The sequence below is a fragment of the Saimiri boliviensis genome, chromosome 8 (genome assembly GCF_048565385.1).
Source record: "Saimiri boliviensis isolate mSaiBol1 chromosome 8, mSaiBol1.pri, whole genome shotgun sequence".
Taxonomy (NCBI): domain Eukaryota; kingdom Metazoa; phylum Chordata; class Mammalia; order Primates; family Cebidae; genus Saimiri; species Saimiri boliviensis.
In genome coordinates this window covers 42,659,351-42,678,924 of record NC_133456.1, presented here as the reverse complement: position 1 = coordinate 42,678,924, position 19,574 = coordinate 42,659,351, and the positions used below count along the sequence as shown (strand labels likewise).

General features: G+C 44.6%; 1 protein-coding gene and 1 pseudogene across 2 annotated transcripts in view; one reads left to right on the top strand and one right to left on the bottom strand.

Annotated features, from left to right (window-relative positions):
• The window catches only part of CD47 (CD47 molecule), a 44,013-nt gene extending 36,549 nt beyond the window's left edge, over positions 1–7,464 (bottom strand). For both annotated transcript variants that reach the window (XM_039477285.2, XM_074404415.1), the window contains exon 1: positions 7,250–7,464. In XM_039477285.2, the coding sequence (XP_039333219.1) occupies positions 7,250–7,295 (46 nt within the window). In that variant the 5' untranslated portion in view covers positions 7,296–7,464. The remainder of the gene's footprint in view (positions 1–7,249) is intronic.
• A 2,179-nt stretch (positions 7,465–9,643) lies between these two features.
• Positions 9,644–19,574, top strand: part of LOC141585368 (elongation factor 1-alpha 1 pseudogene) — a 73,007-nt pseudogene continuing 63,076 nt past the window's right edge.

Genomic DNA, 19,574 nt, shown 5'->3' with positions numbered 1-19,574 from the left:
TCATTCCATTTACAAGGTGTCGTTTTTTTTTTTTTATTTTTGTCTTTAAAAATTGCTTGAATATTCACCAACTTAAAAAAAAAATTTCTCATACTTGTTTCTCTCTTCCTTAGCATCTAAAATTAACAATCTATATGTATTTCCTCACTTCCAATTAACTTCTTAAATCTGTTACCTGGCCTCCACCTCTTCACCCTTACTTCTTTACTACTACAGCTCTTGCCAAAGTCACTCCTTTGTGAAAAATCCCTGTGAAAAATCAAATATGCATGGTTCATTTTCTGTCTTGACTTCCACAGTTCTTGAGCCAGTGGGCAGTTTCTTCCTTGCTCTTCTCTCTCTTGGCCTTCATGATATCTCCTAATTATGAACTTCCTCCTGCTTGGTATACCCATGCTAGTTTGCTTTCTTTGTTGAAGTCTATTCCTTGACTCATACTAACTGTTAGTGTTCCTAAGGGCTTCATATTCAGCACCCTCTGCCCCCTAGTATTTTCCTTGACTCTCATGGTTTTCTTCACCTGCAAACTTTTTTCAACAACTTAATCATGCACTGCCTTCCTTCTAAACTGCACAGGCTGGACAGCCAACTGTCTGCTGTGCACTTCCACTTGGATGTAATACACTTACTTCAAAGTCAGTGTGTCCAGAAACTTACATGACCTCCCCTTCTTACCCTCAGCCTAAATCACTTTGCTGAAGTATTTTCTATCTTCTATCAGTGGACCTAAGAATCAAGTTAGATTCCCCCCTCTCCTTAGCCATGGAGAATTCCTGACAGGTCAACCTAATTAAGTTCCTAAATCCGATGTCTGTTGAATGAATGAATGAGACACTCATCCTCTCCATGAACTATTGCCATACTCTCCTAACTCACTCCCTGCCTCCATCCTCAAGATTTCTCCATCCTGGCCCTGATGTATTTTCTACAGTTCCCAAAATAACTGTTCTAAATGCAAATGTGCACTCCTTTGCCTAAGAAAGATACTTTAACAACACCCTCAACCCTTTTCAGGCTAAATTCTAAGTACCTTAGCATGGAATACAAATGAGGTCCTTCAAGATTCTTTCCAGTCCCACCTCCTGTACTCCCTCATTTCTACACTAAGCTCCAATCGTAATGACCTTACTGCAATTCCATGACTGTGCAAATGCACTCATCCCCGTGCCTTAGCACATGCTGTTCCTCAAACCTAAACAACCTCTTAACTATTGTACACTATCACCCCACTGAGTACATCGGGTTTTCAATAGTTACGAGCACATATTCAGGGGTCAAACCCGGTTTACGACAGCTCGTACACTTCTTAGCTGTATAACCTTAGGCAAGTTACTTATCTCTGCCACTCAGTTTCCTCATTTATAAAATGTGAATAGTGATGGTATATACCTTAGAGATATTGCTAAGATTTAATAAGATAATGAACGTGTTCTTGTTCTACCTTTCACATATACAGCAAATGCTCAATAAACGGCAGCTACAGTTTGCTAACTTCTGCTCTTCCTGCTAAAGCCCAGTTGAAATGTTCGATCTTGTTCACCTTCCGTTCCATTACTCAATTGTATTCTTCCCCTCCTCATTGCTCCCACTGCCTCACGTTCAAATGTCGTCACCGTACCTACTACTGTATAATTACTATTTTACTTAACTCTGATCTCTGCAGACTCAGAAAGTAAGACACTGTCTGCATGTGGTATCCTAATACTCTTAACACAGGGTCCAGAAAGTACAATTCAATATATTCCTTGTGAATGTAAAAAGTTTAAAGAATTCCAAGGAAAAAAATCTAAAAATCATGTGGGAGAAAATACACTTTTCTTCCATATTTCAAGAGAACCTGCCACTGCTTCTCAGTTGGATACACTTGCTTATGAAATCATGAAGCTGCATATTGTAATGGAAAATCTCAAGTCACTCATATGATTGGATAGAAAAGTTCCTTAAAAATCACAAGAATGTATCTATGAATGATCTTCCTAGAGGGTGATGTTTAAACTGGGTCTTAAAGGATGAGTAAGAATGTTATGGGAAAGAAAGGGCTTTCTAAGCAGAGTAACATGTATACAACCACATAAAGAAACGAAGAATTGAAAGCAGAGAATTATTTAGGTGAGCTCTAGGAAATGAGGTTGGAAAAGATGATTCAAGAAAAATTCTAAAGGGCTTCCTTGAATGTCATGCTGAGTTTAGACTTGATAACATAAACAATCATAAACCACTCAGATTTAATTTCATAAAAAAAATGTAACATTGACAGCAGTGTAAAGCACAGACTGAGGGGAGGATGGGAAAAGAGAAAGGGAGACCCACGGAGAAGACTACTGCAATGGTAAAGAACAACTGGAGAGGAAACCTAAAAACTTACAGCAATCAACAGAGGTCAGACACGGAAGGCAGGAGAGACCAAGAGGGCAAAATTAAAATTGTTGACCAGATATACGCCTGGCCAGTTAGATAGTAGGTTAATTATAGAGAAAAGAGACTTACATATTTGGGGAAAATGTCTTTCAATATTTAATAGGCTGGGTATTAAAGTACCTGTGGTAGAATAAAATGGAAATGGCCAGTAGGTTCCAGGACATATGAATCTGAATTTAAGAAGAAAAGTCAGGACTATAAAGACTTGGGAGTCACCACCAAGAATATGGCTGGCAATTGAAACCATGAGCATAAAAAAGATTGCACAGAGAGTCCTTGCACAGCAAACAGAGCAGGTGGTTTATTATTCTCTAATAAAATCTTGGAAAACACCAATATTTATGGAACAAATAGTCGAAGGGGAAGAAACTAAGGAAGTGCGGAAAGGAAGTGACAGAAGCAGGAGAGACAGCAGAAAGTATCATTGCAGACACTAAGGGAAGGTCTTCATATGGACAAAATAGATGTTACGTGGGCTGAGTAAAAACAGCCTCTGGATAGAAACTTAGAACATCATTTGCGGCAATGTCAATGGCCTAGTGAAATCTGATGCACACTATGTTTGAGAAGTGAACGAGAATAGAGAAAGAAGATGGCTTTATCAAGCACTTAAAACATATTAGGTGGCAGTGATTCTTTTGCAATAAATTTGGCAGTGTTAAGAAAGCAGAGAAGGCAACAACTGAGAATGTGGAGGCAGGGACAAGGGCAAGGACATTTTGTTTCTTGAGGTTTTTTGTTTTATGGTTTGACGGGGTAAAATTTGATCATGTGTGCAAGCTAAGGGAAAGGAGTCAATGGAGATGGAAAGATCTAAGATGCAAGATGGAAGAATTAAGCTGACTGAGCAGGTCTCCAAGATGGTGGAAGTGAGAAAGTAGTAGACAGTTTGTCCTTTCCTTGGAAAGGTGAGTAGGTATTCTTCTGAAGCTGGATAAGGGAAGAGAATGAGATGAAGGTTATCTAAGAGATTATAGATCAGTTTAGTAATGGTGGGAGGGAAGCTGAGGGAGTCCAAACCACACACCACTATTTTTTGCAGTAGAGTAGGAAGTTAATTATCTTCTGGGAATGCATGTTCAGGAATAGGGTAAGAAGCTTCAGCAGCCTCTAAGGTAAAGCAGCAAAGATCATTAGTAAAGATATGTGCCAGAAAGGAATCCTACCTATTTTTGCTCTTAGAACTAGTGTCTGGATTGAAGAACTAGAGTCTTTAACCAAATTGGGTTATGTACAAAAAGGACGAAGTCAGATCTCTCCTCAATGGAGGCTAAAATAAAGGTCTGGGGTAGAGTGGGGTATCCGCAAGTTTTATTTAATTCTGACCCAAAGCAACCCTCTTAATGAATTTAAAAGTGGCCTTATAAGACTGGAAGAGGCCAACTTCGAATTACAGGGGGCAGGGCAGTTTAAAGTCAATAACATCTAGAATTATGGCCCTATCAAGAACCTAACTACCATCAGGGGATAAAAACAAAATATATCTACTGTCTATACACTACATTTTAAGTCATTAAGAGACATACTGTCTAAAATTCGTCTGTATGTCAAAGAGGGCTTAGCAAAGTACTTGGTGCATAGGATAGGCTCATACTTGCTTGAAAAGGAAAAAGTGGTTTTGACAGACATTGAACTTGCCAAACCCCTTGCCTTACCTTTTAACCTATAAGTGTAATACATATTCAAATATGCACATTAATTCTCCTAATCTAAATCTCAAACCATGAAATTGACCAGATCCTAAGTCTTACACAACTGCTCCATAGATTTGGAATGAAATATTCAGAGGTGGGCATAGCTTGATTTCTGCTTCAACACTGTATAAGCATAAAGAGGAAAACCCAGGTTCTATTGTCTTAGCCTAGGTATATCAGAATCAAATTTCCTGGGTGCTCTGTATTTTTTATTTTAGTAATATAATGACTTTAACAAAACCGATTCTACACTACTATTCTTTTTCTTTTTATCACAGAAGAAGTATCTACACTAGTATACAAAGTGAAACTAACTTTATGATAACCCAAGACAACATTATTAAAATCAGACTGAGAGATAAGATATGAAAATAGAAATGTTTATCTTGTATAAAAAAAGTAGGACAGCAGAAACTTAAAAGACAGAGAACATGGTTGAAAATTATGTCACAAAAAGAACATTACTGTATTTAAAACAATGCCTATACTAGCTATAGCTGAATTCATATTATGAAATGCAAATCTAGTTTTGCTAATATGAGTGATTATTGTGGATTCAGAACATGCATCAATTTGGAGGGAAAGTCATCTATTTCTCATCTTTAGAATCTGGCCTTTCAAATTTCCATGAACAACTCAGTGGCAAAGATAAAACATCTGCCAAAACGCAGATGACAGCATGAGCAAGTGTCCTAATGGTAGGCATTTAGTGTAATGCTTTAAAAAACACTGCCTCTAGACTGCTGGGGCGGCCCCATAAATAAGTACTTTTAAACAGGCATTTACTTCCTTAAAAATGGCAATTTGTATTTATATATATTATATATATATATATATTCTTTAAGAGAAAACATTTCCATTTAAGTCAAATTACTTACTACTAGACTTAGACAATGAAAAAAATTTTAATCATATGTACCCGATTTAAAACAAAAACAAAAACAAAAAAACTCATTTTGAACAAAGAGAAATCCAACTGCTAAGAAGACAGTTCACACCACCATTATTATTTAAGGTTTTATTTGCTTGCTAATGAATACCACTGAAACTGTATGCACTTTTAAACAAAGTATAATTGAACATAAGGTGGGGGCAGAGTGGAAAGCAACACAGTAATTCATTCCACATCTTGCAGTCCATTAAGGTGTGTTGCAGTTTGCCTGTAATTGCAGGAAATGAGTATCTGAGATGACTTATTTTAACACAAAGGCCAGTTAACACTGTAGAGGTTACCAGGAAAGGTCCCTGATTCCCTGGGCTTAATTAATGAAACTGAAAGCAAAATCAAACTTCAGTACAAATGAATGTACAAATCCATGACTTTCTTACTCCTTCTAGATTATAAAGTCAGTTTCTCAAGTCCCTTGGTTTATAACTACCTGTGTGCTGAGACATCTTTCTTCATACATGTCCTTTTGAAGCTATATATTAAACACACACAAAAAATATTTTATGACAAATACTATCACTTCCTGCTTTAACAGTCCACACTTAACAGAACTCAATTGCATAATGCCTGCATTTTGCTTTTTTTTTTTTTTTCAGGTTAATATTAACTAAGTACAAAAATTCTGAATTATATGACTCTAGGGATTTGAATACATTAAAATTGTGTGTAAACAAGAGCTAGTTAATAATATTAACTATCACTAAAGAAGGCCTAACAAATCCTATTCCTCAAAGAACCATTCCAACAGTTCAGATCCACTTGATTTAAATCTATTCTGCCTGTTTTAAAAACGGGATATGGTTTATATTTTTTACTATTTTGGCCAGTTTGAATAAGTGATATTGTATCACTTCATATCTGGTTTAATATGAAGGCGTTCTGAAATTATGATGCGATTATACAACACGTCTCTGAAAGCAGTATTATTTTAGCTATAATGACAGTGAAGGCAACAAGCACACTAAACGTGATGACAGGAAAACACTAACATCAACCATTTAGATAACGGAGATCTTGATTCACAGCCCCAACATCCAGGATGCTTGGGGAAGGAGGAAAGTGGTAAGCAGAGACTTAAGGGTATCCTGGAGATAGCCTTTAGGAACGGCACACTGAGCCTAATAATCAGTTTAAAACGGAATTAATTTAGCATTCTAGGATAAATGTAACAATTGCTGTTACTGGTACTCAAGCTCAATTCTGAATCTTACGAAAGTTCACAAAAGGCTCTATAGATGTGAAGTGTGACAGGCACTGTAGAGCTACGAATGTTTCTATTCCTTGCTGTTTTTACAGTCGAAGCACACGTTTTACAAAAGCGAAATGGATTCCAAAAGCTTGGGGGTGGCGGGGGGTGGGGGGGGAAGGTTCTTTGGCGTCGGAAGACACCAAATCCCATTCTATGGCACATGTTTTGACTGGAGGTTACTGTCTTCCTATTTCAGGCGAAATCCGGATTACTTTTCAACGGTTCCCCCAAATAAAGTGGGAAAAACTTCAACGTACAATTTGGAATGTATGAAAGTGGCTGATGGGGCATGGGGGGTCACGAGAAAGAAAGAGTTTCCAGGAAGCTTATTTTTAGGATTAAGAACGAAAGCAAAAATCACACGGCCGGAAGATTCTTCTGATTGAATGCTGAGTTGAAAATGAAACTTAATTGTGTCCTTTACATCCTCTTCGCTCCTATGTTCATGTGGGAGGCAAACAGCAAAAACCCCTTCTCGCCGACTTCGCCAAAATGCGCACTTCCATCACAAGAGGCCCGAGCCCTCCCACTCTCCCTCCCTCAACCCCAAACGCGTCTAAGCACAGAGAAGGGAGAGGGGTGCGCATGGAGGGGGTCCCTGGCAGGTGCAGCCCCTCGCCTGCGATCGCGCCCTTTCCTTCTAGTTAATTTCTGCGCCAGGTGCGCGGTTTGGAGTCGTCCTCTGCGTGTGCATTTGGAGATGGAGAACCGGGTGGAGGCGACGAGCCCCGCCGTCACCCGGGGGGGAAAAGGCAACCGGGGAAAGGAAGGGAGGAAGAAAGGCGGCGCCCGATTCCCCGCGGGGCCCTCCCGCGTCCGCACTCCGGGCGCTCAGGCCCGAGCGTTCGGCGCCCCGGCCACCCTCTGGAGGGCGCAGCCCACACGCCCGCGGGGGCGAAGCGACAGCAGCCGCAGGGCTGGGGGCGAGGAGCCACTCACCGCAGCACGCCGAGCCCAGCAACAGCGCCGCCACCAGGGGCCACATCTCCGCGCCCGCCGCGGGGTCGCCGCCGCCGCCGCAGGTGTCTGGAGCAGCCGCCGCCGCCGCCGCCGCCGTTACGGGCAGGACCGACCGCCGCCGCCCGTCACAGGCAGGACCCGCTGCCCAGGCTGCCCGGCCGCGCGCACGCTCGCTCCCGCCGCCTCCCTCCCGCTCCCCCGCCCGCCCGCCCGCGCGGCCGCGCACGCGCGCTCGGCCCCGCCCCGCACCCGCGGCTGCTGACGCCGCGCCCCCCCACCCCGCCCCGGCCGCCGGCTTCGGTCCCGGCGCCCGCCCGCTCCGCGGAGGCCGGACGCCCGCGCCCGGGCGGTGGCACGCGCCGCGCTTCCCGGTCACGTCCCGTCGCACCCGCCCGCCCCCGGGGCCGCGCCCGTCCGCCGCCGGAGGCCGAGCGCTGTGTTCCCACGCTCGCCCGGGACCCCGCCGCAGCCGCCTCTCCGCAGGTCCGTTCGCGCCTCTCGCGCGGCGCCGCCGCACGGTCCTCTCGCGCCACTTTTTCCCTCTTCGCTTTCGCTCCCACCAGGGCCGCGCTCCCGGCGCCGCCCCGCCGCGGCCGCCGTCTCTCCCCGGACCCGAAGTCAGGCTGCGCGCGCGGACCCTGCCGCCTTCTGGGCTTTCACCTGCGCCCATTTCCCCCGAACGCCGCCGTCAGGCATCGAAGCGCACCGCGCGTGGGGGCGTCTCGCCGCTTCCTCCGTGGGCCCTGAGTCCGAGGCCGCCACGCCCAGGGCTGGGCGGTGGCCGGGCCCCTGCCCGCAGGGAGCTTCCACTTGCCCCTCGCGAGTTCGGTATTCTGCTCGTCCACGGGCTCTGCGGTTCCTGTGCGGTTCTCTTCGGTCTTACTTGGTTCTTTAGTGTTTTCATTCTCTGATCAGGGTTAAACAAGTTTCCTTCCCGGTGGTAAACATTGTTACCCGTGAACACCGCCGCCGCCGGGACTAGCGAGTGTTGTGGCAAACGGGCACTAGCAGCGTGTCCGACACATCCCCACCAGCAAGGTTATTGAGCTTGGGTCGTGACTACCCCATGTGCGGCCCTCGGTTTAACATGCTTGATAAATGGGTTCGAAATGTGGCCGCAAGCCACAACAGGGACAAGCCTTTTGAATTTATCGCTGAATCACAGAGGCCACAGCATTCATCCTGATGCAAAAGTCCTTTTAAAGGTACTTTTAACAGTTACCCTTTGATGTACTCTCCTATCAAAATGTCAGGCTCTGGTGGCTGCTCTAATGGGGTGCACATCCTGTCCACCCCTTTGATTGTTTTCCTCCTACCTGCTGGGAAAGAAAGCAATTTCCCACCACAGTACCCTACTTCTCCAAATCCTCTACACAGTGCGGCTCCTCCCAAGCACCCCATTGCCACAGAAATAAAATCCAGCATATGAAAGTGGCACTGTCTATCACACTCAGTACCAATGTATTGTATACTATCGAGCTTCTTCCTGTAATTGTGTGTGTGTGTGTGTGTGTGTGTGTGTGAACCTCTACCCCACAGCAGTATCAATTCTTTTAAACCCGAGAACATTTTAAGTATTCCCTCCTCCAAGACTTTCCATTGAGCTCGGCAAACAGAAGGGGTTTAATAAATGTGTTGAATGCGACTTGAGGCAAGCATTGCTTTAGTGAAATTTGATTGCGTTTTTAATGATTAAAAAATAAAGAAAACAATTGTCTGGCAGACATCTCACTAAAACAATGGTTAATAATTATGGTGGTAATGATTTGAATGGCAGCCTTGACACCCTGAGGCAACCAAAGGGACTCATCGATTCTCCTCCAACTGCTGCTTATGTGGATACAAAAGAATCATCCACCAGACTTTGAGCATTAGGGACATTGTGTATCACAGAGCAGCTGGTTGGCTAAATAAGGCTGTCAGCTGTCCCTGATACCAACCAACCCCCCTGAAGCTGAAGAGTGACTAGAAAGGACTGTCCCCAACCTTCAGAGGTAGAAATCGGGTGATGTTCTGTTTTACACTGGGAGCTACTGAGCTATATGCTTAATGTCTTTTTGTGCAGAAAATGGAATGAGAGGCCACCTGGGTGACCACTGCTGCTCCCGGCAATCTAGCTGGGATATGTTTTGGTGGTGGGGCCAGAGGAGGCCTATCCCAGGAGAGACATTCCAAAGCAGCCTGAGTAGATTTGATTACCCTCTCTCTGAGATAACCTCAAGCCCTTTCAGCATTTAATCATTTTAAAGGTTTCCCTTTTAACTTTTCCAAGTATTTGAATTTGGATGTTGAGCTAACCTTATCTGTATGTAAGGAGTGTCTTGGGTGGAGAGGGAGGGGATAATACATGTTAGAATGTTTTGAACAGAGGAAATGCACATTCGCTATATCACCTAAGTTAATCTTCATAACAGTCTCAAAAAGGGTAAAGGTTATGATCTCCCTTTTTGAGGCGAGTAAACAAAGGGAAAGAGGCATGGTAAGCACTCTGCCCAGAGTTACATGTGACACTGCTCTCTCTTTTGTTTGTCTCTCTCCCTTTTTCTCATTTCCATCCTCTTTTCTTTTTACACTATAATATCCAGCTTGCTATAGTTTCCTCTTTACAGATAAGTAAACCTACAAAAATCACTCTTGTTACCTTTATAGATGAGGAAAGTGAGGCTTGGTCATAAGCTCAGGGAGAGGCTGTGGTCGGACTGAAGTCTCTCTAACTCCAATGCCAGTGAAAAAATTCACAAACTTCCTCTCTCAATGCATAAAAAAATTTCCCTTTCCCTCACTTCTGTCTGAATGTTACATCTACTTTTATCTTCCTCCCCACACAATATCAAGATCCTACTACATAGTAGGTATTGATGTAATCATATCTTAAAAAGTTTGTGTAGATACAATTGTATCCTTATTGTAACTTTTCATTCGGCAATACTGTTTTGCCTCATGGTGGTGAGTCAAGCAGAGGCATGAGACAGTACTGTCTCCTGGTGCCCCTGACGGTTGGCTTAGAAGTCCATGTGGCTATCTACTCACGGTCTGTGCTTTCTGTAGGGCCAGATGGCATCTTTCCACAATAGGGAACATAACAGCAAAGGATCCCACAGTAAACCAAGGCCCAAGATAATGTCAGTGTAAGATAAGTGTCCTTCTCTGTGTTTTAATCTTATTTTGGTGTGTATCATTTACTGTATTTTATTAAAATTGTCTGTTATATGGCTGTCTTCCTGGTCGGTAATAACTCCTTCCTAGACTATAAGCTCAATGAGGGGAGCGACCATGTGAGTCGTCTTTACTGCTGGCCCCTTTGCCTGGCGCATAGTAGGTACTCAAAAAATGGTTGTTAAAAGAATAAACAGAATGAGTGAATAAATAAGTGGCTGAATGAGTAAATAAACCTCTCGGGGTCAGGAACCATATCTTCCATCAGTGTCTGACAAAGCAGCCAGCATAAAAGGGTGTTGTGTAAACATATGTGAATGAAACTATTGAACTAACCTTGGAGTTGATCTGATATATTAGAGGTTCTTAGCATCATTAAGTTCCTATTTTTGGCTTATCAGTCATCGGCTGGTTGTAGTTTCTGAGTATTATCTCTTTCGTCTTAGCGTCTCTGAATATGTGCTTTTATTGTAATTAAGATTCTTAAGTTGTTAATACTTCTGGCCAATGGAATGCAAACTCACATCTGTTGCATGGCCAGGCAACGCTAGCAACATTGCATTATTCCAAGCCTGGGCCATTCTACTTTCAGGCTTTTGTGCTTCACGCTGTTTGCTCTGCTTCTCATAATTCTCCCTTACGTTTTCTTCTTTGCTCCTCAACTCAAAGAATTCCAACTCATCTTTCAAGGCCAAGGTTAAACATCATTTCCTCCCAGAAGCCTTTCTCAATCCTATTTTTCCTCATTGCTGTGATTCTCTATCACTTCATGGGTCTAGTTGTCTCTCCCATGATGCTTTGTTCATACTGCTTACAAAATGTGTCAGTAGATATTTGTTTCTGCATGATAGTTTCCTCTTCTATCACGTTAGGTTGGAGAAAATGAAACTTGCCCTGAGTATATTGGCATGTCTGTATTAGTCAGGGTTCTCTAGAGACAGAACTAATAGGATAGAGAGATAGGGGGATTGGCTCCTGTGATTATGGAGGCTGAAAAGTTCCTCAATAGACTGTCGATAAGCCTGGAGACCCAGGGATGCCAGTAGCATGGAGGGCCTCAGAACCAGGGAAGCCCTTGGCGCACCTCTTACTCTGAGGCTGAAGACCTAAGAAGCCAGGAGGCCACTGGTGCAAGTCTCAGAGTTCCAAGCCTGGAGAACCTAGAGTTCTGATGGCCAAAGACGGGAATAAGAAGGGTGTCTCATCTCCAGAGGAGAGAGCAAGAGAGCCTCTCCTTGCCTTTTTGCTCTATCAAGACACCCAGCCTATTAGATGGTGCCCACCCACATTGAAGGAGGATCCCCCCAATTTAGTCCACTAACTCACATGCCGATATCCTCTGGAAATACCCTCAGAGACATACCCAGAAATAATGCTTTACCACCTATCTCTTAATCCAGGCAGCTTTTTACCTAAAATTAACCATCACAATCTTCAAAGTCAAACATAGTGCCTGCTGGAGACCTACGTGTGTCGAATCAATCAAGAAAACTCAGTGTGGTGTGGAGAACACAGAGTCACTTCAGCCTAGGTCCGAGTTACAGCCCAAGCCACTTATTACCTGTTAACCTTGCACACATTATTTAACCTTTCTAAGTCCTTGTTTTCTAAGGACTCATTTGTAAAGCAAGGTTGATAAAAATAATAGAAATTAACTTTTGAAAATGACTTGAGAATTTAATAAGTTAACACCTTTACAGTTGTGTAGAACAGTGCCAGAGGCACAGCAGGCACACAGTAAATATTAGCTCTTATTATAATAATCATCTTACATAGTGAGATTGGTCTCCTAGAAGGGCAGTGAAAATATTATCAAAAGAATCACCAGTTGCTGGTCAGGAGCCTTGAAGGAGCACCTTGAATTGGAGAAGTGTCAACAATTTTGATTGAAGCTAGATGCACAGGTCTATGCCTATTGGCTAGCCCTTAATTTGCTTGTTCTTTGCATTTCATTGGCGATTAAATGCTAATGGACCCATGTCTCCGACACCTGGCTCAGAGCCCAGCTTCCTAGGATGCTGTTTCAACTTGACCCAGCTAAGTAGGCATAGGAGCCCCAGTCATCAAATAAAGCAGTCAAGCAACGAAGGTCTGTCTGTGCTGTCTGGTCAAGGGTTAGGTTTGGCTAGTTAGGGAGCTGGAAGATACTGGTGTGGGATTGTGGGGGTGGAGAGATGGATTTGGCTTAGGGGAACAGAAGGAAGGCTCCAGCAGCAGGAAATAATTTTTTTTTTTACTAGCCTGTGCTTCAATTAGGGGTAAATATTAGAAGCAGAAACTGCCTCAAGGTAGAAGGGTAATAGGACCGAGGGTTTTAGGAACGGGGTATCCTGCCACAGAGAAGACTATGTGATCTGCTATGTGTTTTCGTCAAATGAATAGCAAGATGCATAACATTCTCTACTCCCTCTGCCGTTGCTGCAGGAGGCCATTCAGGTGGGGCGCCCTTGAAAGCACTAGAAAAAGCCGGGTCCTGTGTTACATTGTAAATCGCAGCAGGCTTGTTTCTTTGAGAGCACATACTGTTTTGGGTCCTGAGAAGGCCCCTTTGTAACTTGCCTGCCTCTCCTCTTTGAGAGCAGATAACATACATGCAGTGGGCATATACCACGCACCAAGACCTCACTATGCTAGTGGATTGGCTTTCGATTGCTACCGTAACAAATTACTCCAAATTTAGGGGCTTAAAACAACACCCATTAATTATCTCACAGTTCTGTAGGTCAGAAGTCCAGTAGGCTCAGCTGGTTTCTCTGTTTCAAGTCTCACAAGACTGAATCAGCCATTCGCTGAGCTGCTTTCCCTTCCCGAGGCTCTAGGGGAGAGTCCATTTCCAGGTTAATCCAAGTAGTTGGCAGAAATCAATGTCTGTAGGACTGAGGTCTGTTTCCTTGCTGGCTGCCATCTGGGCGCCTCCTTTGGTATTTAGAGGCCTCTTTTGAGTCACTGTAGGTAGTCCCTGCACACCTCAGAACTAGGAGTGGCATATTAAATTCTTCGGACACTGGATACCTTCTGTCTCTGCTTCTTGTGCCTCATCTCTGACCAACTCTTCTGCCTTCCACTTCTGACTTTATGTGCTCAAGTGATTAGATGGGCCCCCTTGGTAATCCAAGATAATCTTCCTATTTTAAGGTCGGTAATCTCACATCCACACTGTCTCTTTGCCATGTAAAGTAACATATTCACAAGTTTGCAAAGATGAGGGCTTGGAACTCTTTGGGGGACATTATTCTACCTACCACAGCTAGGTTGTTGTTTTTTTGTTTTTTGTGTTTTTTTTCGTATTTTTCTTCATTAATCCACACAACAGCCTCATAAAGGAAGCATTGTTATACCCATATGTGTATAGAAACTGTGGTTCAGCGAGATTCCTATTACAGCTGATAGATGGGGAAGCTGGCATTTGAATCCTGCTTCAGATCTCACCTTCCTTCCTCTTCCAGAGAGGGAGGAGTGGAAGCAAAGCCATCGTGCGACCCACCACTCTCATTGCATTTCCCACCATTGTTGCACTAGAGCTGCTTCTCAATTTAGCAAGGTTGTCGCTGTGTCCATCAAAGATGTCTAACTGTCCTCCTGGGTACATGGTATGTGTGTCTGCTGGGTCTCAGCAGAAAACAGATGGCACGCTCACATGAAGTTAGTGAGGAGAGATTAATAAAAGGACTGTCTACAAGGTTGTGAGTGGGGCAATGGGAAACCAACAAGGGATGGTGGAGCAGGTTGGCTAACAACAGCTGTTGCACCACGTTCCTAGAGGAGTAGGGGGAAGAAATGTTACCAGAACCCCAAGAGAAAGAAGAAACTGAAGGAGGGGCTGCCTGCCTGGAGCTGTGGCCAATAGTGGCACACCACTACAAGCATCCTGGCAGGGAGGTCGGTGGCAAAGTGGATGACCTCACTCTCTTGCCTCCCTCTGAACTCCCTCTCTTGGCAAGTCTTAACCAGGGGCCAGAGGAAAGGGGAGTCTGTTGATACAGTTCTTGAATTTTAACTTTCCAGGCTCAGAGTAGAGTATAGGAAAGTAGAGAGTGGATCTGAGAGAGACGATCCAGCACTGTGAGACCGTCCTTCCCCATGCCATTGAAATCAGGTATGGCAGTGGGACTTGTTGGGGCCAGTGTGTTCGTTTCCTGGGGAGAGCATAGCAAATTACCATAAACAGGAGGCTTAAGAAAAGAGAAGTTCATTCTCTCACTATTCTGAGGGCCACGCTCTCTCCGAAGGCTCCTGAGAAGAATCCTTCCTTCCTAGCCCGGCAGCCCTTGGCATTCCTTAACTTGAGCAGTATCATGCCAATCTCTGCCACTGTCTTCACAGGGTCTTCTTCTCTGTGTGCGCTTGCCTCTTCTTATGAGGACTTCCATCATTAGATTTAGAGACCAATGTAGGTATCATCTTGAAATTCTTTGCTACATATACCTGCGAAGACCCTATTTCCAAATAAAGATCATGTTCTGAAGTTTGGGGTAGGCATGAATTTGTAGAGGGGGTAGGGTGGATAACATTCAACTCCTGAAAACCGTGTACATCTGGACCAAAGTTTCTAGGCCTAGCATGCAATTTTTTCTTTTTTTCTTTCCCTCTGCCATGGCAATCAGCAATGCTCAGACAGCAGCTGCCCCCTCAGCCTAGGTCCTGGAGTGAAGATAAGGCAGAGCAGAGCCCCGGCTGACCTTCAAAGGAAACATAAACAGAAGTAAATGTGTCATCCCTCCTGAAGAATACCATGTATGGTAGTTAATGAGCACAGCCCATCCCTTCAAAGATACTGCCAGCAGTCCTCTAACTCCCTACTTCCTTACTTTCACACAAACACCTTTGAATTGACCAAAACCGCTCTACAGACTCATTGTTTCTTTTCATCCCAGCTCCACTGGCAACATTTTACTGCACCGTAATTCCTCTTTGGGGCCAAGGTATAGAAAGAAATAGATCTCCAAAGACTGGCTTTTGTATCCTTGGAGGGACAAGTTTTGTAGGAAAAGAAAATGAAGGCTAGAGCACATGGGTGTTCTCTGAAATGAGCTGCAGAGTAGCTGTCTGCCTTTCAGACTGACAATTTCAAATGAATCCTCCACCAGAAGCAGCCAGGAATGTCTGCTGAGAAAACCGTTTTCTGCCCACACAGGGCTCTCTAGGTACACCCTTCCCCGCCCTGCTGTGACCACGTGTGCAAAACTGCTTGAGAGACTGTGCCTCATGATGTTTGTTTATTGATGCTACTACATGAGCTCTCGTGAGTCCATCTGCCAATCTTCTTTTCTCTAATACTGATCTCATTGCTGTGGGTGTGGGCCAGTGGACTCAGACTCTCTTTAGGGGGAATTTAAAAGTGAAATGGATAAACCGTGTTTGAACTCTCAGACAAGACAGACAGACGTGTCTGGAGTCATGAGAAAGGTGGCCTGATTCCAGGCCCCGTCCCCCTCACTAATCTATCTTGAACAGCCCCTGGGTTTGACCGCTCCCACATGCTAACTGCAGCTGCAGAAGCTGCATCTTGCCTCATCTCTTCCCCAGCCACAGGGCCTGGGAACCACAACGGTAGCAGGAAAGAAAAGAGTTAGACCCACACTGAGCTTAAAGGGGCGGTTCTCAAAGGGTGCTACTTGGGTTTACAGCACCTGCAGCACCAGGAAACTTGGAAATGCAAATTCTTGGGTCCAGCCCTAAACCTACTAAAGGAGACGCATTGGAGTGTGGCCCAGCTATCTGTGTTTCATTGAGTTTTCCAGGTGATTCTGGGGCATGCTCAAGTTTGAGAGCCACTGGCTTAGTGTCTGACCTCAGAAGACAAGTGGCCTGCTGGGACATGATTTATCTTGGTAAAAGTATCATCAGTTCCTCTGTCCCCTTTGCTTGGTCGGGAGGGATCCACCTGTAGTAGAGTGGAGAATCCCTGTGAACCCAAGTTGCATCCTGGCCTCCTGGGTGTTTTGTATTAGCTACAGGTCACAGGTGCTAGTCGGGGCTGTGTAGCACCCAGGAGACAGAAGCAAGTCAGCTGCAAGTGAAGCCTCTCATGTGGACAGCAGGGTCTCTCACATCTCCTGTTAGAGCCGCACATGTTCTGCCTTTGTTCAGATAGAAGCCAATGTGTACTTCAAAGTGGTTTGAGAATCTCTTTAGTTCTATATTCGGTGGGTTTAGAAATACTTTAAGAAACTGGTTTCACTGTCGTGTACAAAATGCCTTTTTTTGTGTGCGTCCATCAGAGTACTTTGTATCTGACATCTGTGCTCATCTCTTGTGAGTTTTCATTTACAAGATGCCATTTTGATAAAATGCAGAAAGTGTCCATATGGTTACACAATTGTGTCTCTTTGTCTAGAGAATGAAGGAAATGAAACTAGGGGATCCCCTGGAGGAGTGACAGATCAATAACCGTTTCACCAGGTGGCAAATTCAGTGGGTCCTACGTGGCAACGTGTGGAGTACGGGAAAAACAAGTCATACTCTATCATAATTCCAAAGAAAACGATATGTTCATTTGTGATGGCCACCTGGTCAAGACCACCTGGAGCTGTTTCTGGCACACTAAGGTAAAGAGCTCATCCTAACCTGCCCTGTCCTTGAGAGGTAAGCAGATTCTCTACGCAGGGCTTGCATGAGTGCTGCATTCTCTAGAGACAGAACAGGGCTCTTGATAGGCGGATCAGTCAGACCTAACCCATAAATCCTTGGTAGTTTGGATGATTCGCTTAATTTTGTCTGATAGTACTGAATTGCCTGCGAAAGTCCACTGGTTTCTTGCACAGCACAGCCTGAGAATCGAGATTATTTTTTGTCCTTTTAAAGTGAAACAGTTGTGCTGCTTAATCTGTTTCTCCTCTCCACCTTCAGAGCGCTCACTGGGTTTTGGAGTGTGGTAAGTATGGCCCCAGAAGGCCAATAGAATCCTGTGATTTGTGCTCTAATAAACCGTATCCTGCCTGCCTTTTGGCGATCTCCTAGTCCATTTTCACACTGCTACAAAGACATACCCAAGACTGGGTAATTTATAAAGAAAAGAGGTTTAACTAACTCACACTTCTGCATGGCTGGGGAGGCCTCAGGAAACTTAACATCATGGCAGAAAGGGAAGAGGTACATCTAACATGGCAAGAGAGAGAACAGTGAGTAGCAAAGAGGCAAGAGCCTCTTATAAAACCATCAAATCTTGTGAGAACTAACTCACTATCATGAGAACGTCATGTGGGAACCACCCGCATGACCAAATCACCCACCAGGTTTCTCCTTAGACATGTGGGGATTATGGGGCTTACGGTTCGAGAGGTGAGATCTGGGTGGGACACAGCCAAACTGGGTCAGGGTCTGCGCCTTATGCCTATCTGGCTTCCTTTTTCTTCCAACAAGTGCTTTGTGCTAGTGGGACTGTAAGCTAGACAAAAAGGTATCAAAGTGCTCAGGGAAGGAATTCGTGGTATATATGTAGTGAACACGCGTAAGTGACAGCTTTTCTCCATGGAAGTTAAGGTGTTCCCAGTGTCCCTGATTGGCTTCTGCGTATCTGTGTGCGTGCACCTTCCGAGGGGGACATACCATGGCGGCACCCACCCTGCAGAGACAGAGTAGACAGCTGTCCATGGGCTGTGATTGTATTTTGCTTAAGGGACCTCTCAACGACTACCCCAGCTGGTCCAGGCCAAGTGCCTGCTGGGAATTCCCGTATCACTTACCTCTTTGGAGTTAGGTATTGAAAGCTGTTTAAATGCAAATGATTTTCCAGGAGGTAGAGACATTATTATTTATTACTATTTGGGCTTTAATGTGTCTATCAACTTAGAAGAGAAGGTGCCAGGCTTCCTCTTTTGGTAATAATGACGGGTGGAAGAGGAAACAGTAAAGCTCTGAAATGTTGTAGAAACGAAAACCACAGACTCAAGGCATAGCATGAGGGCCCTGGTAATGTGGTAAGACGTGAAATAAGGAAAAGGAAGTGGGGAAGTGGAAGATAAAATACCTCCATAAGTCCCCAGGTCATTTCACAGGTCGATTCTGCCTATGGTTCCTAGTGACTGCCATAAGCACAACTGTCTGTGGAGATGCTCGCTCAGACACTGATACGTTCTGCTATAGCACCATTGCTTCAAAGGAAGTATTCATTTATTAAACACCTGGAGCATGCCTATACACTGTGGGTATATCAGGAAAACAAAACTTCATTTATTGTGCCTGCTGTCTCTCCCCGTCTCCCCACTAAAATGCAAGCTTCGTCATGAGGAAAATGTGGTATGTTAAGTGGTGTTAGATGCTATGGAGAGAAGTAAAGCAGTGAGTGGAGTGCTGTTTTAAATAAGGTGGTCAGAGAAAGCTCACTAAAAGAGAGCATTTGAGTATAAAGGGAGTAAAGGCTGAGCAAGCCAGGCAGATGTGAATGTAGAGATCATTTCAGGCGGAGGGAAAGGTCCATACAAGGCCGGGCAACCGGAGCATGCCTGGCTTACAGAGGAAGATCAAGGGGTCGGGAGAGTGGCCAGTGTGGCCAGACCAAAGTCAGAAACAGGAGAACAGCAGCAGATAAGATCAGACAGATCATGGGGTGGGGAGGAGGGGAAGGTGAGGATGGAATTTAATAGGTTATTCCCGGGGTTAGCAAACGTTTTCCGTAAAAGGCAAAAGATGGTAAATATTGTTCCGGACCTAAGGTCTATGTTGCAACTCCCTGACTTTGTCATTATACCACGAAAGAGCCACAGACAAGGTAAACTGATGAGTCGGGCTGTGTTTCAATACAACTTTATTTACCGAAGCAGTTAACAGGACAGATTTTGCCCATGCTGACCCTTAGGCTATTGCAATAATCTGGAGGAGAGATGAAGGTATCTTGGATCAGAATTGTAATCAGTAGTGGAGGCAAGAAGAGGTCAGATACTGGCTATGTTTTGAAGGTAGAGCCAGCAGGGTTTGCTGTCAGACCAAATACTCCCCAGTTTTTGGTCTGAGCAACTGGAGTCACACTGCTGAAATGAGGAAAAGCAAAAGGGGAGGTAGGTAGGAGGAGGGGCATACGGAATCCATGTGGGACACGAAAATTTGAGGTTCCTGTAGGATAAAGGAATTGGATTCAGTGTTCCTTACCTCCCCTTCTAGCTCTAGTATTCTATGACTCTGCAACTGTGAGAGAATGACGTCTACCCCA